This window comes from Silene latifolia, chromosome 11, assembly GCF_048544455.1.
Source record: "Silene latifolia isolate original U9 population chromosome 11, ASM4854445v1, whole genome shotgun sequence".
Lineage (NCBI taxonomy): Eukaryota > Viridiplantae > Streptophyta > Magnoliopsida > Caryophyllales > Caryophyllaceae > Silene > Silene latifolia.
The window spans coordinates 68789701-68804604 of NC_133536.1; the positions used below are offsets into that span (position 1 = coordinate 68789701).

The 14904-nt window shown below is 37.7% G+C and overlaps 1 protein-coding gene across 1 annotated transcript; it reads left to right on the forward strand.

Annotated features, from left to right (window-relative positions):
* The first annotated feature begins 804 nt into the window (after nt 1-804).
* Nucleotides 805-3435, forward strand: LOC141613518 (protein FAR1-RELATED SEQUENCE 5-like). The gene is made up of 3 exons (XM_074432257.1): nt 805-910; nt 1640-3055; nt 3272-3435. The coding sequence occupies exons 1-3, from the start codon at nt 805-807 to the stop codon at nt 3433-3435; spliced, it is 1686 nt and encodes a 561-aa protein (XP_074288358.1).
* The last annotated feature ends 11469 nt before the right edge of the window (nt 3436-14904 follow it).

A 14904-nucleotide genomic window follows, 5' to 3' on the forward strand; every position in this document is an offset into this window, starting at 1 on the left:
TATTTGTACGAAATAACTTGCTTATGTGGTGAAAAGACGCAATTATTCACATTAATTTGAATATTACTTCTAAATGTACATTATATTAATTATAAAAAAACATGTTCCATAAAATAAATTGTCAACTATATATATTCGTAATTTGCATTTTCTGATAATTAGGTACAACTAAAATATTATTAAGCACTGTTTGGAAAATGTACATTATATAATATTAAAAGGTACATTAAATTATTTAAAAAAGAACATGAAACATTATTTGGAAAAAAATGTGAATTCAGTTTAATTCAAATGTCCATTACGTATTTTCATAATGTCCATATACTATTTTATGCAATAGATTAAACTAACATAGATAACTTCACCCAATTTATTAATTACCATGATTATGTTTGTGTCAGTTGAAAAGACACAACTGTTCACAGAATTTAATCTCTTTTAATCAATTAATCCACTATATAAACCCAAGAGTATACAACTAGTTCTTCATCCTACCTTTTCCAATAACCAAAACTTTTAATCTCTTTGAGAAAAGTACTTAATTTTCTTAAAAAAAAAAAAAAAAAAAAAAACAATGGACTACTCAAAATGCGATAGTTCCTTCAAGAATGATGGTTACAAACAAAATTTCATGGCCCATTATAGGGAATGGAAAGTAAGCCAGTTTTCTTCAAACTGGTTTGATGGAGATGACATTCATGTGGAGATGGATGTACCATCTCGTCGTCCTTACATCAATTGCTTACTACTCAGGATTTGCTCGAGATTTTGTTTGAGCGACTTGGGAGGGAAGAAAAGAAAAACATGGCCATGGTGTGCAAGGGCTGGTCAAAGTGGTTCCTTATAGGGAACGACCCAGAGGTAAAGGAGAGGGATTATTACCAAGGCGCGGTTCACGGAAATGAAAATGGTGTGATAACTATCACAAAGAATAATCGGATGCTTGAGAGATTCTGCATGTGCACGACTATGACTAATCGTGCAGAAATAATTAGACATCACAAAAGACAAGAACGACGATTTTTAAAGGAAAGAGAAGAAGAATATGAAATTGAGGAACAGTCTGGGGATGAGAATTATTATGACTCCGACTGTTAGATTAGTTTAGAAATATGTTGTGTTATCTTCTGTTTATTGTTATTAGGTATTATCTTGTGTTTTTTTTTCAGTATAAGCCTTAGTAGGCTTTACCATTTTGAAAGCCTGAAATGGCTTTTGTAAATATTTTCTAATATTAATTAAATAATATTATGACTATTTCTTTGTTTAATGTCATTAGCATTCAATACATTATATATATGCTATATCAAAATGGACAACAATATTTCCTATGAACATTATCATTAAAATAAATGTTCCTTTACAGGCATGATAATGGACAATGAGCATATTAGAATTGGATTATTGCATATTAGAATTGGATTCTTTGCATTATTGACGCAATAATATTCAATATACTTACTTACTTAACTCTTGTTGAACGCGGACAATGAGTACAAGTGATGCAACTACGTCTTCTTCTACAAATAACAACTTTAAAACACCAAGGACAAGAATTGAAACATTAAATGCACTCCAAGACATTCCATTTGTCCGAGAGGAAAAAAACCTAAAGTAGGACAAGTATTTGAAACGTTAGAATCAGCAGAGTTATTCTACAAAGAATATTGTACAATCTGTGGGTTTACGCCAAGGCTTGCAACAACAAAAAGGATTAAAGGCAATGAGTTACCAAACAGTTTTGCATTAAGGAATGTTGTCTGCAATAGGCAAGGTGTAAAGGAAAGTAGGAAAAGGAAGAGGATCGATATCGATACCGATATCTGCGAGAATGATGCAGAATCTGGTGTGACAGACATAAGTCGTGTGAGGCCGATTACAAGAATTGACTGTCGTGCATTAGTGCAGTTTAAATACCAAGAAAATGGAACTTATATTGTTACCAGATTCGATGAAGCGCATAACCATCCACTTGCTTCGCCTGAATCTACAATATTCTTGAAAGGAAACCGAAAAATGACAGAGGTACAGAAGCAATTTGTCACAAAGGTAAAGGTGCTAAAACTAGGTGGTGTGAAAGCCTATAGAGGTTGGAAGGAGCTGTGTGGAGGTTACAACAACATTGGGGCTACTGAGGTTGATTTCAAAAACTTTGTCAGGGACATAAAAACCTACATTGGTAATTTTGATGCACAAATGTTTGTTGAAAATCTTATAGGGAGAAAAGACACATGCAGTTCATTTTACTTTGATTTTATAGTAGATGAAAACAAGTGCCTGGCTGGAGTGTTTTGGGCAGATCCGATCTGCATAAAGAACTACATGCTGTTCGGTGAGGTTTTATCAGCAGATGCTACATATAGAACAAACAAGTACGATATGGTGTTTGTCCCTTTCACAGGAGTTGATCACCACAAAAGGTGCATAACGTTTGGAGCTGCGTTGTTAGGTGATGAAAGTATTGAGTGTTATACATGGTTGTTCAAGACATTTTTGGAAGCAATGGGTGGGTGCCAACCGAGAATTATAATTATTGATCAGGACAAATCAATGAAGTCGGTGGTCCCGGAAGTGTTTAAGGAGTCAACACACAGACTGTGCATGTGGCACATAATGAAGAAACTAAGAGAGAAAGTCAGTTATCAACTGTTTCAAGATGAGGATTTTAAGACCAGGCTCAATAGGTGTGTTTGGAACAACCAACTTGAGCCTGATGAATTCGAAGAACAATGGGGAAAGATAATGACTGATTATCAACTTGTAGAACACGAGTGGTTTTCAGATTTGTATAATCTCAGGGAACAGTGGATCCCTGCCTACTTTAAAGATGTTTCAATGTCTGGCTTGATGAGGGTTACTTCTAGGTCTGAGAGTGAAAACAGTTTCTTTGACAGGTTCCTCACACCTCATTTGACCCTTGTTGAGTTTTGGGTGTGCTATGAGAGTGCCTTGGAAGCACAAAGACACAAGCGATCCAAATTGAACAAAGTGACAACAAACACTCAGAAATCCCACGGAAAACAAAGTCAAACCTTGAAGTCCATGCTTCTGAAATGTACTCGCACAACATTTTCAAAGACTTCCAAACAGAATTGGTTGCAGCTTTGTCTGATTGCCGTTTTAAAGATGTGGAGAAGATTGATGAGACAAAAATATATATTCTAACAGACTTGCAGATGCCAAATAAGTCATGGAACGTAGCATATTCACCAGATAACATGGAGATTACTTGTTCTTGTTCTATGTTTCAGAGAATGGGCTTGTTGTGCAGGCACTGCCTTTGGATTCTACACAACCAAGATTTTGAGAAAATACGAAAAGTACATAACGCAAAGATGGACAAAAGCTGCAATGAGTAAGCCTGTCTTTGACAAAGATGGCAAACAGATAGATGTCTCTCAAAAGTTTTTCGATAGGAAAAGTTTGAGTACTTGAATGTGTGGCAAGAGGTTTATTCTTGTGTCGGCGTAGTGAGTGATGATGATAACGACATGAAGCTTTTGATTGAAAAACTGAGAGATATTAGATTGGATATGATTAGTAACAGAAGTGTACCAGCAAAGAAGAAAGACAAGATGAAAGAAATAGAAAAGTATGTGGGCTGCAAAATACCTGAGAAGTTGGTGATTCATGTTCCTAAAAAATCTAAAAACAAGGGTAGGACCAAGGGCAAGAGAATTGAATCACAAATGTTAAAAGCCCTAAAGAAGAGAGGAAAAGAGAAGAGGTACTACAAAACATGTGGCCGCCAAGGACACAACTCTAGAACTTGCAAAGAAACAAACCATCTGACAGGTATCTATAATTTGGTTTCTTGTTAAAGCATATTACATTAATGTTAAATAATTATTAAATTATACAAGCATAGCGGATAGTATTTACCTTCCAAAATCTTCAATCTTATATGGAGGCACATAAGCTCTTTGTGCAATGAACATTATGGTTGTTCTAAAGGCATGAGATGAAAATTTCAAAGCAATGTATATTTGATTAACATTAAATCTATTATCAATTTAGTTGTTCATTTTGGCCATTTTCTCCTTATAAAATCTGATATTTAATCTACATTTTGATGCATATTCACCAAATACTACCATGAAGATGACGACGATGAAGGAGATGAATCTGATGATGTGGAGGACGACGATGAAGAAGATGAATCGTATAACGAAGTGGAAGGTGCAAATTTTTGATTCAAGGATAGACATCCATAATATACACTACGAGAACATTCTTAAAGGCTTGTATGCACAATTCGATTATACTGCCAAAGTACATTACTCTTATAGGGAAAGTATATTTCATTTTTATTAAAGCATCATTATTGTTGTTCTGCAAGGAACATTCTTAAATGCTTGTATGTACATTACTCTTATAGCCAAAGTACATTACTCTTATAGGGAAAGTATATTACATTTTTATTAAAGCATCATTATTGTTGTTCTGCAAGGAACATTCTTAAAGGCTTGTATGTACATTACTCTTATAGCCAAAGTACATTACTCTTATAGCCAAAGTATATTACATTTGTATTAAAGGTTCATTATTGTTGTTCACAGGACAACATCAACTTGATTGGAATTGTTTTCCCAGTACAATAATTTTAAGACGTTTTGCACAATAAACATTATTGTTGTTCAACAAGAACATAATAAACTTTATTGAAATTTGTTTCCGGAATATAACACTCTCTTGAATTAAAATTTTTTCAAACTTCAGGTTGTACGACTCATGACTTCCTCAATATATGTTACATTACTCACACACGTCACAAACGAAACTAAAAAAAGTTTTTACGGCTTCAATTCAGCATCTTCCTCATCTTCATCATCATATTCTTCCCATGGCAGTGGGTTTGAACGGAAATCCATTGCCTTCTTTAGTACAGCATCAAAACATACATTGCCTTCTGTTGAAATCATATATGAAATGTATTTCTTCCGAGAATCGTAGGGGAGCTCCTAGCAAAATAAAGAAAACAAGGGATTAGAACATGTACAAATGTGTACTGAATTATGTATTAAAAATAATTATATTACTTCTGAAACTCACATCGCCTTTTTTAAGCCCACAGGTCCAATTTAGATTACCCTTAAATGTCTCCATATGTCTCATAACGTAAACACCACAATCAGTCTTGTTAGTGTTGTTTCTCCACTTCATCTTTGCAAGAATAGGCTGCAGTTTTTTAATGCGATCAACTTTTACCTTTGAAACACCGATGTCTTTCAAGTATTCTGCTAGAACATTACGCTGGCGGAGAAGGGGTGCAGAAAAACATTAGGACACTAATAATTATGAGGTACAATATCACAAAAATTAGAAAATTAAGACAGACACAAAATTTTTGGGGAAGGTACACTCTATGTAAAGTCATTGTACATTCACAAATAATGAATAAGAACAGTATGTAGTGCTGTTAAGCAAAAGAGAGCATAGAATCTTACAAAAGACAGTGGTCTATTGTGGAAAAATTCTTCTGGTTTTCCGTCACGATACACATTATCAATGATGATGAACTTATACTTGTTGATGTCAATGACTAGTAAATTGTAATGCCTTTTATATATAACTGGGAAGAAGAACTGTAGATTTTAAAAGATTTAATTAGGAAACAAGCAAATTAAATATAACATGCAGAAAGAGTGTATATTGTCAATGCTAACCAAATCAATTCTATCTGGGTTAACCGAGAATTGGGTAAACTCTTCTTTCATTATATCGTTAATCACAATAAAATTTTCAACAGTGTCTACTTCTCCATGAAGCATCATCTGTATGCAAGACAAGTAAAGTTTTTGATGTTAATCAAGGGAAAAAACATTACAAAATTTACTTGTTGAAATAAGTTTATATAAATATTTGACTTACACACACAGCTGTGGTGAAAAAAAATCGATAAGGCTCGGAAGAGTTTCTTCTAGATTCCTTGGCATTCAAAAGTTTTGCCCAACAATCGATCACATCACTCGTTAAATATTTAGATTGTCGTAGCGTTGCCATTTCAATACGCCGAAGAGAAATTTCACCCACATGCACAAGAAGTTCCCTGGTTCAGGACTACCAGTGTTAACTCAAAACAGGATACAGAACATTTTAAATTTAAATATTGTACATTAGTAGAGATATATATATATACCTGGCTAAATTGGTATGTTTTCCTCTACTATACGACACATAATCAAGCAATGCAATTGAAACTCAGTAAGAGGAGTAATAATGCATGTATCTCGTGCTTAGTAAATTACGATTTGCAAGGATGCTCGGAGACTCTGGTTGACTTCTTTCATGTTCATGAACATTTTCATTGTTGATGACTTCGCCCTTGGTAGTGTCACCACTGCCAACCAGATTATGCTCATTTATATTCTTGTCGTTTGTATTACTTACATCTGTCATGTTCTCATTCTTCTCAGAAGCATCATAGCCATCTGGTATAATATTCCCTTATGTACAACCTACCTCCATTCTTCTCTTCTTAACCATAACAGTCTCATTGTTGTCAGGGACACCAATATCATCGGTACTCTTCTCTTTCTTTCCAACTACCTCATCTTCTATCTTCTCATCCCCAACAGTCTCATCACCCTCGTATAATTCTTCATCAGACGAATCCAGTTTCTTTGGGAAGGGCTTCTCTTGATCTTGCTTTCACCTTTGTTAAAACGTCATCACAAACAATGTTGCACTTGGATGAAACCAAAGTGCAAAGATATTTGATTCTCAATATTCAAAGTCCATCCATCTACAAAAGTTAAAATATCTTTAAGATAGGTAACTTGTAAACAAGAATGTGCTTTTAATACTTTAAGAAAGATCATTTAATTAAACCAAAAGTACATTTACAATTATTGGATATAAATTGTTTAGAAACTTACGTTGTTTTTGTCAACCCACAAGTCCAATATCGACCCCCTTAGACGTTTCCATGTGTTTCATTGTGTAAATACCACAGTCAACAACATTTTGATGGTTTCTCCAAGGCATTTTCAATACAACAGGCTCCATTGCTCTTACTCTTTCCTTCAAATCACCAATGTCATTGAAATATTCTGCCAAAGCATTACGCTGCATGGAAAAATTCAGATCAAACTATATAGAGAGACCATGCAAAAAATATGACATTGTAAAAGAAAAAATAACCAATGAAAGGCAACTGAACAATTACCATATTCCAAGGTTTGTTTCGATAACGAGTTTTTGGGGTTTCATCATGCTGTTGATTATCAAGAATGATAAACTTGTTCTTCTCCATATTGAATACGAGCAGGTAAAAATGCTTGTCGGATATTATTGGGAAAAAAACTGTTTTATATAAGAAATGATTAGAAGATACAACAGACATAAAATTAGCAGTGAGAAAACACTATGTATTGACTATATATATTGTTTGAGCTAACCATATCAACTTTTGTCACATCAATAATACCAAAGATGATTTAACTCATTTCTAAAATGCCTCTTGAATACTTCCAATTCTCTTTCAAATTTGAATTCTTTCCTTTGCCCTTGAAATGCTTGCTGCACACACAGAACATAATATTGTTCTATTAATATACACTTGTATAACATAAAATTATTGTAATATAGAATAAAATAAAATTTTACATACAAATACGAGGGTTGAAGCAAAGAATCGACGTGGTCTTCAAGATTTTCTTTCAAGTTCATTGAAATTCAAGTAAGTGACCAACAATCAACCACAAAGATCTGCTATATACCGAGGTGGTTTTAGAGATGCAAAAAGATATCGGGTACCCACGACATTCTTAAACTCAAAGAGCTTCTCTTTGGTTCGGACGTTACACAAAACAAGTCGAGTTAATTACACATATGTACATTATCTTTATTAATAATGCACATAATACCCAAACGAAATGTACAGAATGATTAAATAAAAGGAACATAATGAGTAGAATAAAATATACCTAGCAAGAACAGTGCCTTTTCCCTTGGTGTAGTAGACGTAGTCGCAATACGATGTTTCGGATGGCTCGTACATGGGTCGTGTCTCCTCTTAGTAAATCAAGTTCAAGTACTAATATCTAAGCTTGGATTGGGATTGGTTGCCTTGGGTTCTTCACTATAATCTTCAGATAACATGCTACATACAAGGGTATTTATAAGATTATCCGTATTGGCTTCTTCCTCATTCTCTGCGTCACTATCAACATAAAGATGCTTCGAATCATTTCGTACATTTTTGTCATCATCTTTTTTATTGTCAACATTCCCATTTTCACACTCCCCTTCTGACACCTCTTTGTTGTTGTCACACTCCTCTTTTGACACCTCTTTCTTGTTGTCTTCATTCCCATTTTCAACCTCAACTGATTCAACTTTGTTTTCTTCTGACTCTCCTTTTGACACCCCTTCCTTGTTATCTTCATTCCCATTGTCAACTAATTCACCTTCTTTTCTCAATGCACAAGGCTTCTGGAATAGTTGAAATGTATCAAATTAAAGAACAATACACTTAAGCACCAAGTTAACATAATATAACAAAAAATATGATCAACATATTTACCTTTTTGTATGTATAAAAAATCGGCCTCTTCAATGACATGCTTTCAACTTGAATACTATTTTTTAAAGTTATGTTTACATTATTCAAAGCTTCAACAACCAAAGGATGATTACTAACATCAATCTCAAAGAAGCAGAACAAGATCGGAATATCAGCAACATTAATACCAACAGAACTTTCACTATCATGAGTCGTGCTCATTTGACAAATTGAGTAAACTAAATGCATGATCACAGAGCTTCTGAGCAGTCCTGTTCTCCTTAATTATTGATGCTCCTTTTTCTAACTTAGCCTTAACAGATGATATGTTCTGAGCTAAACTAGTTATACATTTAGCAAGATCAAGAATATACTCCTCCGTGTAGTCCTTTGTTTGATAGACAGATTCGACACCTGTATTGTCAACCACCTCCTCCATTGGTGCTTCCAACTTACCATTTCCAAACATACCGCTTTTCATCTCATCCTTCTCTCTCGATGTTAACAAACTACTAGTCCAACCTACCAACGTATAATAATCTCTTTCAACTTTTCGTTCCACATGAACAACGCGATCAACATAGATAAGCTGAAAAAAAAAAAAAAAAAAATTAATTACAAGAGAATGAAAACGTACCTTCCAATGTTAAATTAATTTATGAACTTCAAATATATTTTTTGGGACTTTTTACCTCCAAAAACAACAGTGGCCCGCCGAAGTGAGTCTCCTTTTCCACCCACTCAATCTTGCTTTCTTGCAAACTTTTTAACAAAAAGGAACACCAATTGTAATATTTGATTTCATCAACATTCATCAACGATTTTAAAACATGATGATTAACCAAAGGCTTTTGCGTGTTTCTCATTAGCAAAGAAACAGCAAACACAACAAAGTTAACCTTGAATTCATCACCACCATGATCATGATTTATTAACCAATTCTCAAGCGTTTTGAGTGGAACTTGTCCATCTTTTATACCAAATTGTTGCTTCCATTTGCCATAAAACTCTTGAAACTCTTCGATTCAAGTATGAGTTTTGGATAATTCAACTGTTTTAGGGCCTATTGGAAATCCAAATGTTGATCTTACATCGAAACCTTCAAGTACAACTTCTCACCATCAAGAAGATCGATCTGAGTTTGGTATGGGTTATCCGCTTAATTAACCAGTACCCAAGCTTTAAAGGAATGGAACAAACTCTTAACCAAAACAGCCCACTAAATCCAATCTCTTCTAGCGCGCACCACTGTTCGTATGACAAACGTTCAACTACCTCAACTACTCCTGTAGGAGACATTCTCGTATATGCACTTTTAAACGAAGAGAAATCAAACTTCTGCTTACACTTGGAACCCAATACCATCTTATTACTTACTTTACCCTTTTGAGGACTTTCTTTCGTGCGGTAACAATTTGTTTATTAACGAAACAATTTGTTTCTTAACCGCAAGATCATCGTCACTTTCTTCATTTATCTTCTTTGCGAAAGATTTTATAGACTTAGATTCTTGTTAATAGTAGCTGATTTACGCTTTCTTGTAAATGGAGCACACTCATTTTTACCATCAGTGGAACTTTCAGTTGGTGGAAAAATAAAAGTAACTTTTCTCCGCTTTTCAGATTTTTTATCTTCCTGCTCCATAGTCTGTAATAATAAAATGAAATTACGAAACAAGTAGAGATAATCAGCAGTTATCTAATTTTAGGAAATGTACATTAATCGAAAATATAATGTTCTTTTAGATGATTCAGAACAATTTCTATATTAATAACAAACGGCACATTAATTTAAGCTGAATATCCATTATATTATTACCTTCAATTAAAAACCCAAAAATTCACAATTAGAGATAATCATCAGTTACCTAATTTTAGGAAATGTACATTAATCGCAAATATAATTTCTTTTAGATGATTCAGAACAATTTCTATATTAATAACAAACGGCACATTAATTTAAGCTCAATGTCCATTATATTATTACCTTCAATTAAAAACCCAAAAATTCGCAATTAGAGATAATCATCAGTTACCTAATTTTACGAAATGTACATTAATAACAAATATAATGTTCTTTACATATTTGAAACAGTTCCTATATTAAAAACAAACGGCATATTATTTTAAACTAAATGTATTATATTATTACATTCAATTGAAAATATAAAATTGACATGTAGAAATAATCACCAGTTACCTAATTTTAGGAAATGTACATTAGTCACAAAGATAATGTACTTTTAGATGATTCAGAAAGATTTCTATATTAAAAACAATACGCACATTAATTTAAAGCTGTATGAACAATATATATTATTTCCTTCAATTAAAAATTCAAAATTAACAGAAACTAGAAAGTAAATGTTAAAAGAATACTTCAGAGATATAAAATTGGGGAAGAACAATGCGAATGTGTTTCTAAAGGTAGAAAAAATAATTCAAGCACATTAATCCGAATTAATTTTTAACAGTAAAGTAGTATAAATATCAGAAATCAAAACATCAAAATTATACTGCTATTGAACAATTAAGTGATCCAAATTAAACATTATATTAAGTTATGATAGAGAAGAAACGAAATTGAAAAGAAAATACCTTAGTATAACGGAGGAAATTGGGCGTAACTTCAAAATTATACTTTTTGTTGAACAATTCTCCTATGACAACGTCTATACTTGTAATGTAAAACGACTGAGCTAAAAACTGGTTACTACTTTTTTTTTTACTCCGTTTCTTTTTTCTTGTAGGTAGTTAGTTACTATTATAATGTAACTGTTAAAAAATAAAGGAAATGATACCCTAAAATAGTTAGTTAGTTACCTTGAAGCTTGGCCACTACAGTCCCCGAAAGGGGTGGCTTACATGCTCCATGTGTTGGTGCGAGAATGCATGGACCCGGGGGGATTCAACCCCCTCGTCAACATAATTTTTTATTTTATTTTTTTTTTTTTTTTTTAAAAAAAGACACCCGACGGACCAAGTAAACCTTTTTTTATTTTTTTTTATTTTAGTATAACAAGGGCGGGGGGAACGGGACGAGAAAGATTTTAGAGTTGGATTAACCGGATCCTTGCTTCTCATTTGAAGGCAGCAAGACACCCTAGAGGGGCCGGGTATCCTAAAACGGGACGGGAAAGGGTTTAGGGTTTGATTAGGCGGACCGCTACCGCGGATCCCCCTAATCAAACCCTAAACCCTTTCCCTTGTTTGTCATTCGAAGGCGGCAGGACAAAAAGACACCCTAGAGGGGCCGGGTATCCTAAAACGGGACGGGAAAGGGTTTAGGGTTTGATTAGGGGGATCCGCGGTAGCGGTCCGCCTAATCAAACCCTAAACCCTTTCCCTTGCTTCTCATTCGAAGGCGGCAAGACAAAAAGACACCCTAGAGGGGACGAGTGAACCCTTTTTTGGGGGCCGGGTATCCTAAAACGGGACGGGAAAGGGTTTAGGGTTTGATTAGGCGGACCGCAACCGCGGATCCCCCTAATCAAACCCTAAACCCTTTCCCTTGCTTCTCATTCGAAGGCGGCAAGACAAAAAGACACCCTAGAGGGGACGAGTGAACCCTTTTTTGGGGGGGGCGGGTATCCTAAAACGGGACGGGAAAGGGTTTAGGGTTTGATTAGGCGGACCGCTACCGCGGATCCCTCTAATCAAACCCTAAACCCTTTCCCTTGCTTCTCATTCGAAGGCGGCAAGACAAAAAGACACCCTAGAGGGGACGAGTGAACCCTTTTTGAGGGGTTGGGTATCCTAAAACGGGACGGGAAAGGGTTTAGGGTTTGATTAGGCGGACCGCTACCGCGGATCCCCTAATCAAACCCTAAACCCTTTCCCTTGCTTCTCATTCGAAGGCGGCAAGACAAAAAGACACCCTAGAGGGGACGAGTGAACCCTTTTTGGGGGCACCGGGTATCCTAAAACGGGACGGGAAAGGGTTTAGGGTTTGATTAGGCGGATGCTACCGTGGATCCCCCTAATCAAACCCTAAACCCTTTCCCTTGCTTCTCATTCGAAGGTGGCAAGACAAAAAGACACCCTAGAGGGGACGAGTGAACCCTTTTTGGGGGGAGGGGGGGCGGGTATCCTAAACGGGACGGGAAAGGGTTTAGGGTTTCATTAGGCGGACCGCACCGCGGATCCCTCTAATCAAACCCTAAACCCTTTCCCTTGCTTATCATTCGAAGGCGGCAAGACAAAAAGACACCCTAGAGGGGACGAGTGAACCCTTTTGGGGGCGGGTATCCTAAAGCGGGACGGGAAAGGGTTTAGGGTTTGATTAGGCGGACCGCTACCGCGGATCCCTCTAATCAAACCCTAAACCCTTTCCCTTGCTTCTCATTCGAAGGCGGCAAGACAAAAAGACACCCTAGAGGGGACGAGTGAACCCTTTTTTGAGGGGTTGGGTATCCTAAAACGGGACGGGAAAGGGTTTAGGGTTGGATTAGGCGGACCGCTACCGTGGATCCCCCTAATCAAACCCTAAACCCTTTCCCTTGCTTCTCATTCGAAGGCGGCAAGACAAAAAGACACCCTAGAGGGGACGAGTGAACCCTTTTTTGGGGGCCGGGTATCCTAAAACGGGACGGGAAAGGGTTTAGGGTTTGATTAGGCGGATCGCTACCGCGGATCCCCCAAATCAAACCCTAAACCCTTTCCCTTGCTTCTCATTCGAAGGCGGCAAGACAAAAAGACACCCTAGAGGGGACGAGTGAACCCTTTTTTGGGGGTTCGGGTATCCTAAAACGGGACGGGAAAGGGTTTAGGGTTTGATTAGGCGGACCGCTACCGCGGATCCCCTAATCAAACCCTAAACCCTTTCCCTTGCTTCTCATTCGAAGGCGGCAAGACAAAAAGACACCCTAGAGGGGACGAGTGAACCCTTTTTGGGGGCACCGGGTATCCTAAAACGGGACGGTAAAGGGTTTAGGGTTTGATTAGGCGGACCGCTACCGCGGATCCCCCTAATCAAACCCTAAACCCTTTCCCTTGCTTCTCATTCGAAGGCGGCAAGACAAAAAGACACCCTAGAGGGGACGAGTGAACCCTTTTTTGGGGGCCGGGTATCCTAAAACGGGACGGGAAAGGGTTTAGGGTTTGATTAGGCGGACCGCTACCGCGGATCCCCCTAATCAAACCCTAAACCCTTTCCTTGCTTCTCATTCGAAGGCGGCAAGACAAAAAGACACCCTAGAGGGGACGAGTGAACCCTTTTTTGGGGGGCCGGGTATCCTAAAACGGGACGGGAAAGGGTTTAGGGTTTGATTAGGCGGACTGCTACCGCGGATCCCCCTAATCAAACCCTAAACCCTTTCCCTTGCTTCTCATTCGAAGGCGGCAAGACAAAAAGACACCCTAGAGGGGACGAGTGAACCCTTTTTTGGGGGCCGGGTATCCTAAAACGGGACGGGAAAGGGTTTAGGGTTTGATTAGGCGGACGCTACCGCGGATCCACCTAATCAAACCCTAAACCCTTTCCCTGGCTTCTCATTCGAAGGCGGCAAGACAAAAAGACACCCTAGAGGGGACGAGTGAACCCTTTTTGGGGGCCGGGTATCCTAAAACGGGACGGGAAAGGGTTTAGGGTTTGATTAGGCGGACCGCTACCGCGGATCCCCTAATCAAACCCTAAACCCTTTCCCTTGCTTCTCATTCGAAGGCGGCAAGACAAAAAGACACCTAGAGGGGCCGAGTGAACCCTTTTTTGGGGGGCGGGTATCCTAAAACGGGACGGGAAAGGGTTTAGGGTTTGATTAGGCGGACCGCTACCGCGGATCCCCCTAATCAAACCCTAAACCCTTTCCCTGGCTGTCATTCGAAGGCGGCAAGACAAAAAGACACCCTAGAGGGGACGAGTGAACCCTTTTTTTTTGGGGGGGGGGGGGGGCGGGTATCCTAAAACGGGACGGGAAAGGATTTAGGGTTTCATTAGGCGGACCGCTACCGCGGATCCCTCTAATCAAACCCTAAACCCTTTCCCTTGCTTATCATTCGAAGGCGGCAAGACAAAAAGACACCCTAGAGGGGACGAGTGAACCCTTTTTGGGGGGGCCGGGTATCCTAAAACGGGACGGGAAAGGGTTTAGGGTTTGATTAGGCGGACCGCTCGCGGATCCCCTAATCAAACCCTAAACCCTTTCCCTTGCTTCTCATTCGAAGGCGGCAAGACAAAAAGACACCCTAGAGGGGACGAGTGAACCCTTTTGGGGACGTGATTAAAATTAGGGGTTGAGTATCTTAAAACGGGGACGGTGAAGGATTTATGGTTGCATTAGGCAGGGCGATGTCCGCTTAGTTCAACCTCAAACCCATTCCCTTATTTTTAGAGGATAATCTTTGAAAGAAATGCGGGGTTAAAGCTTTGGTACATCGTTACATAGTAGTATGGACATTTTT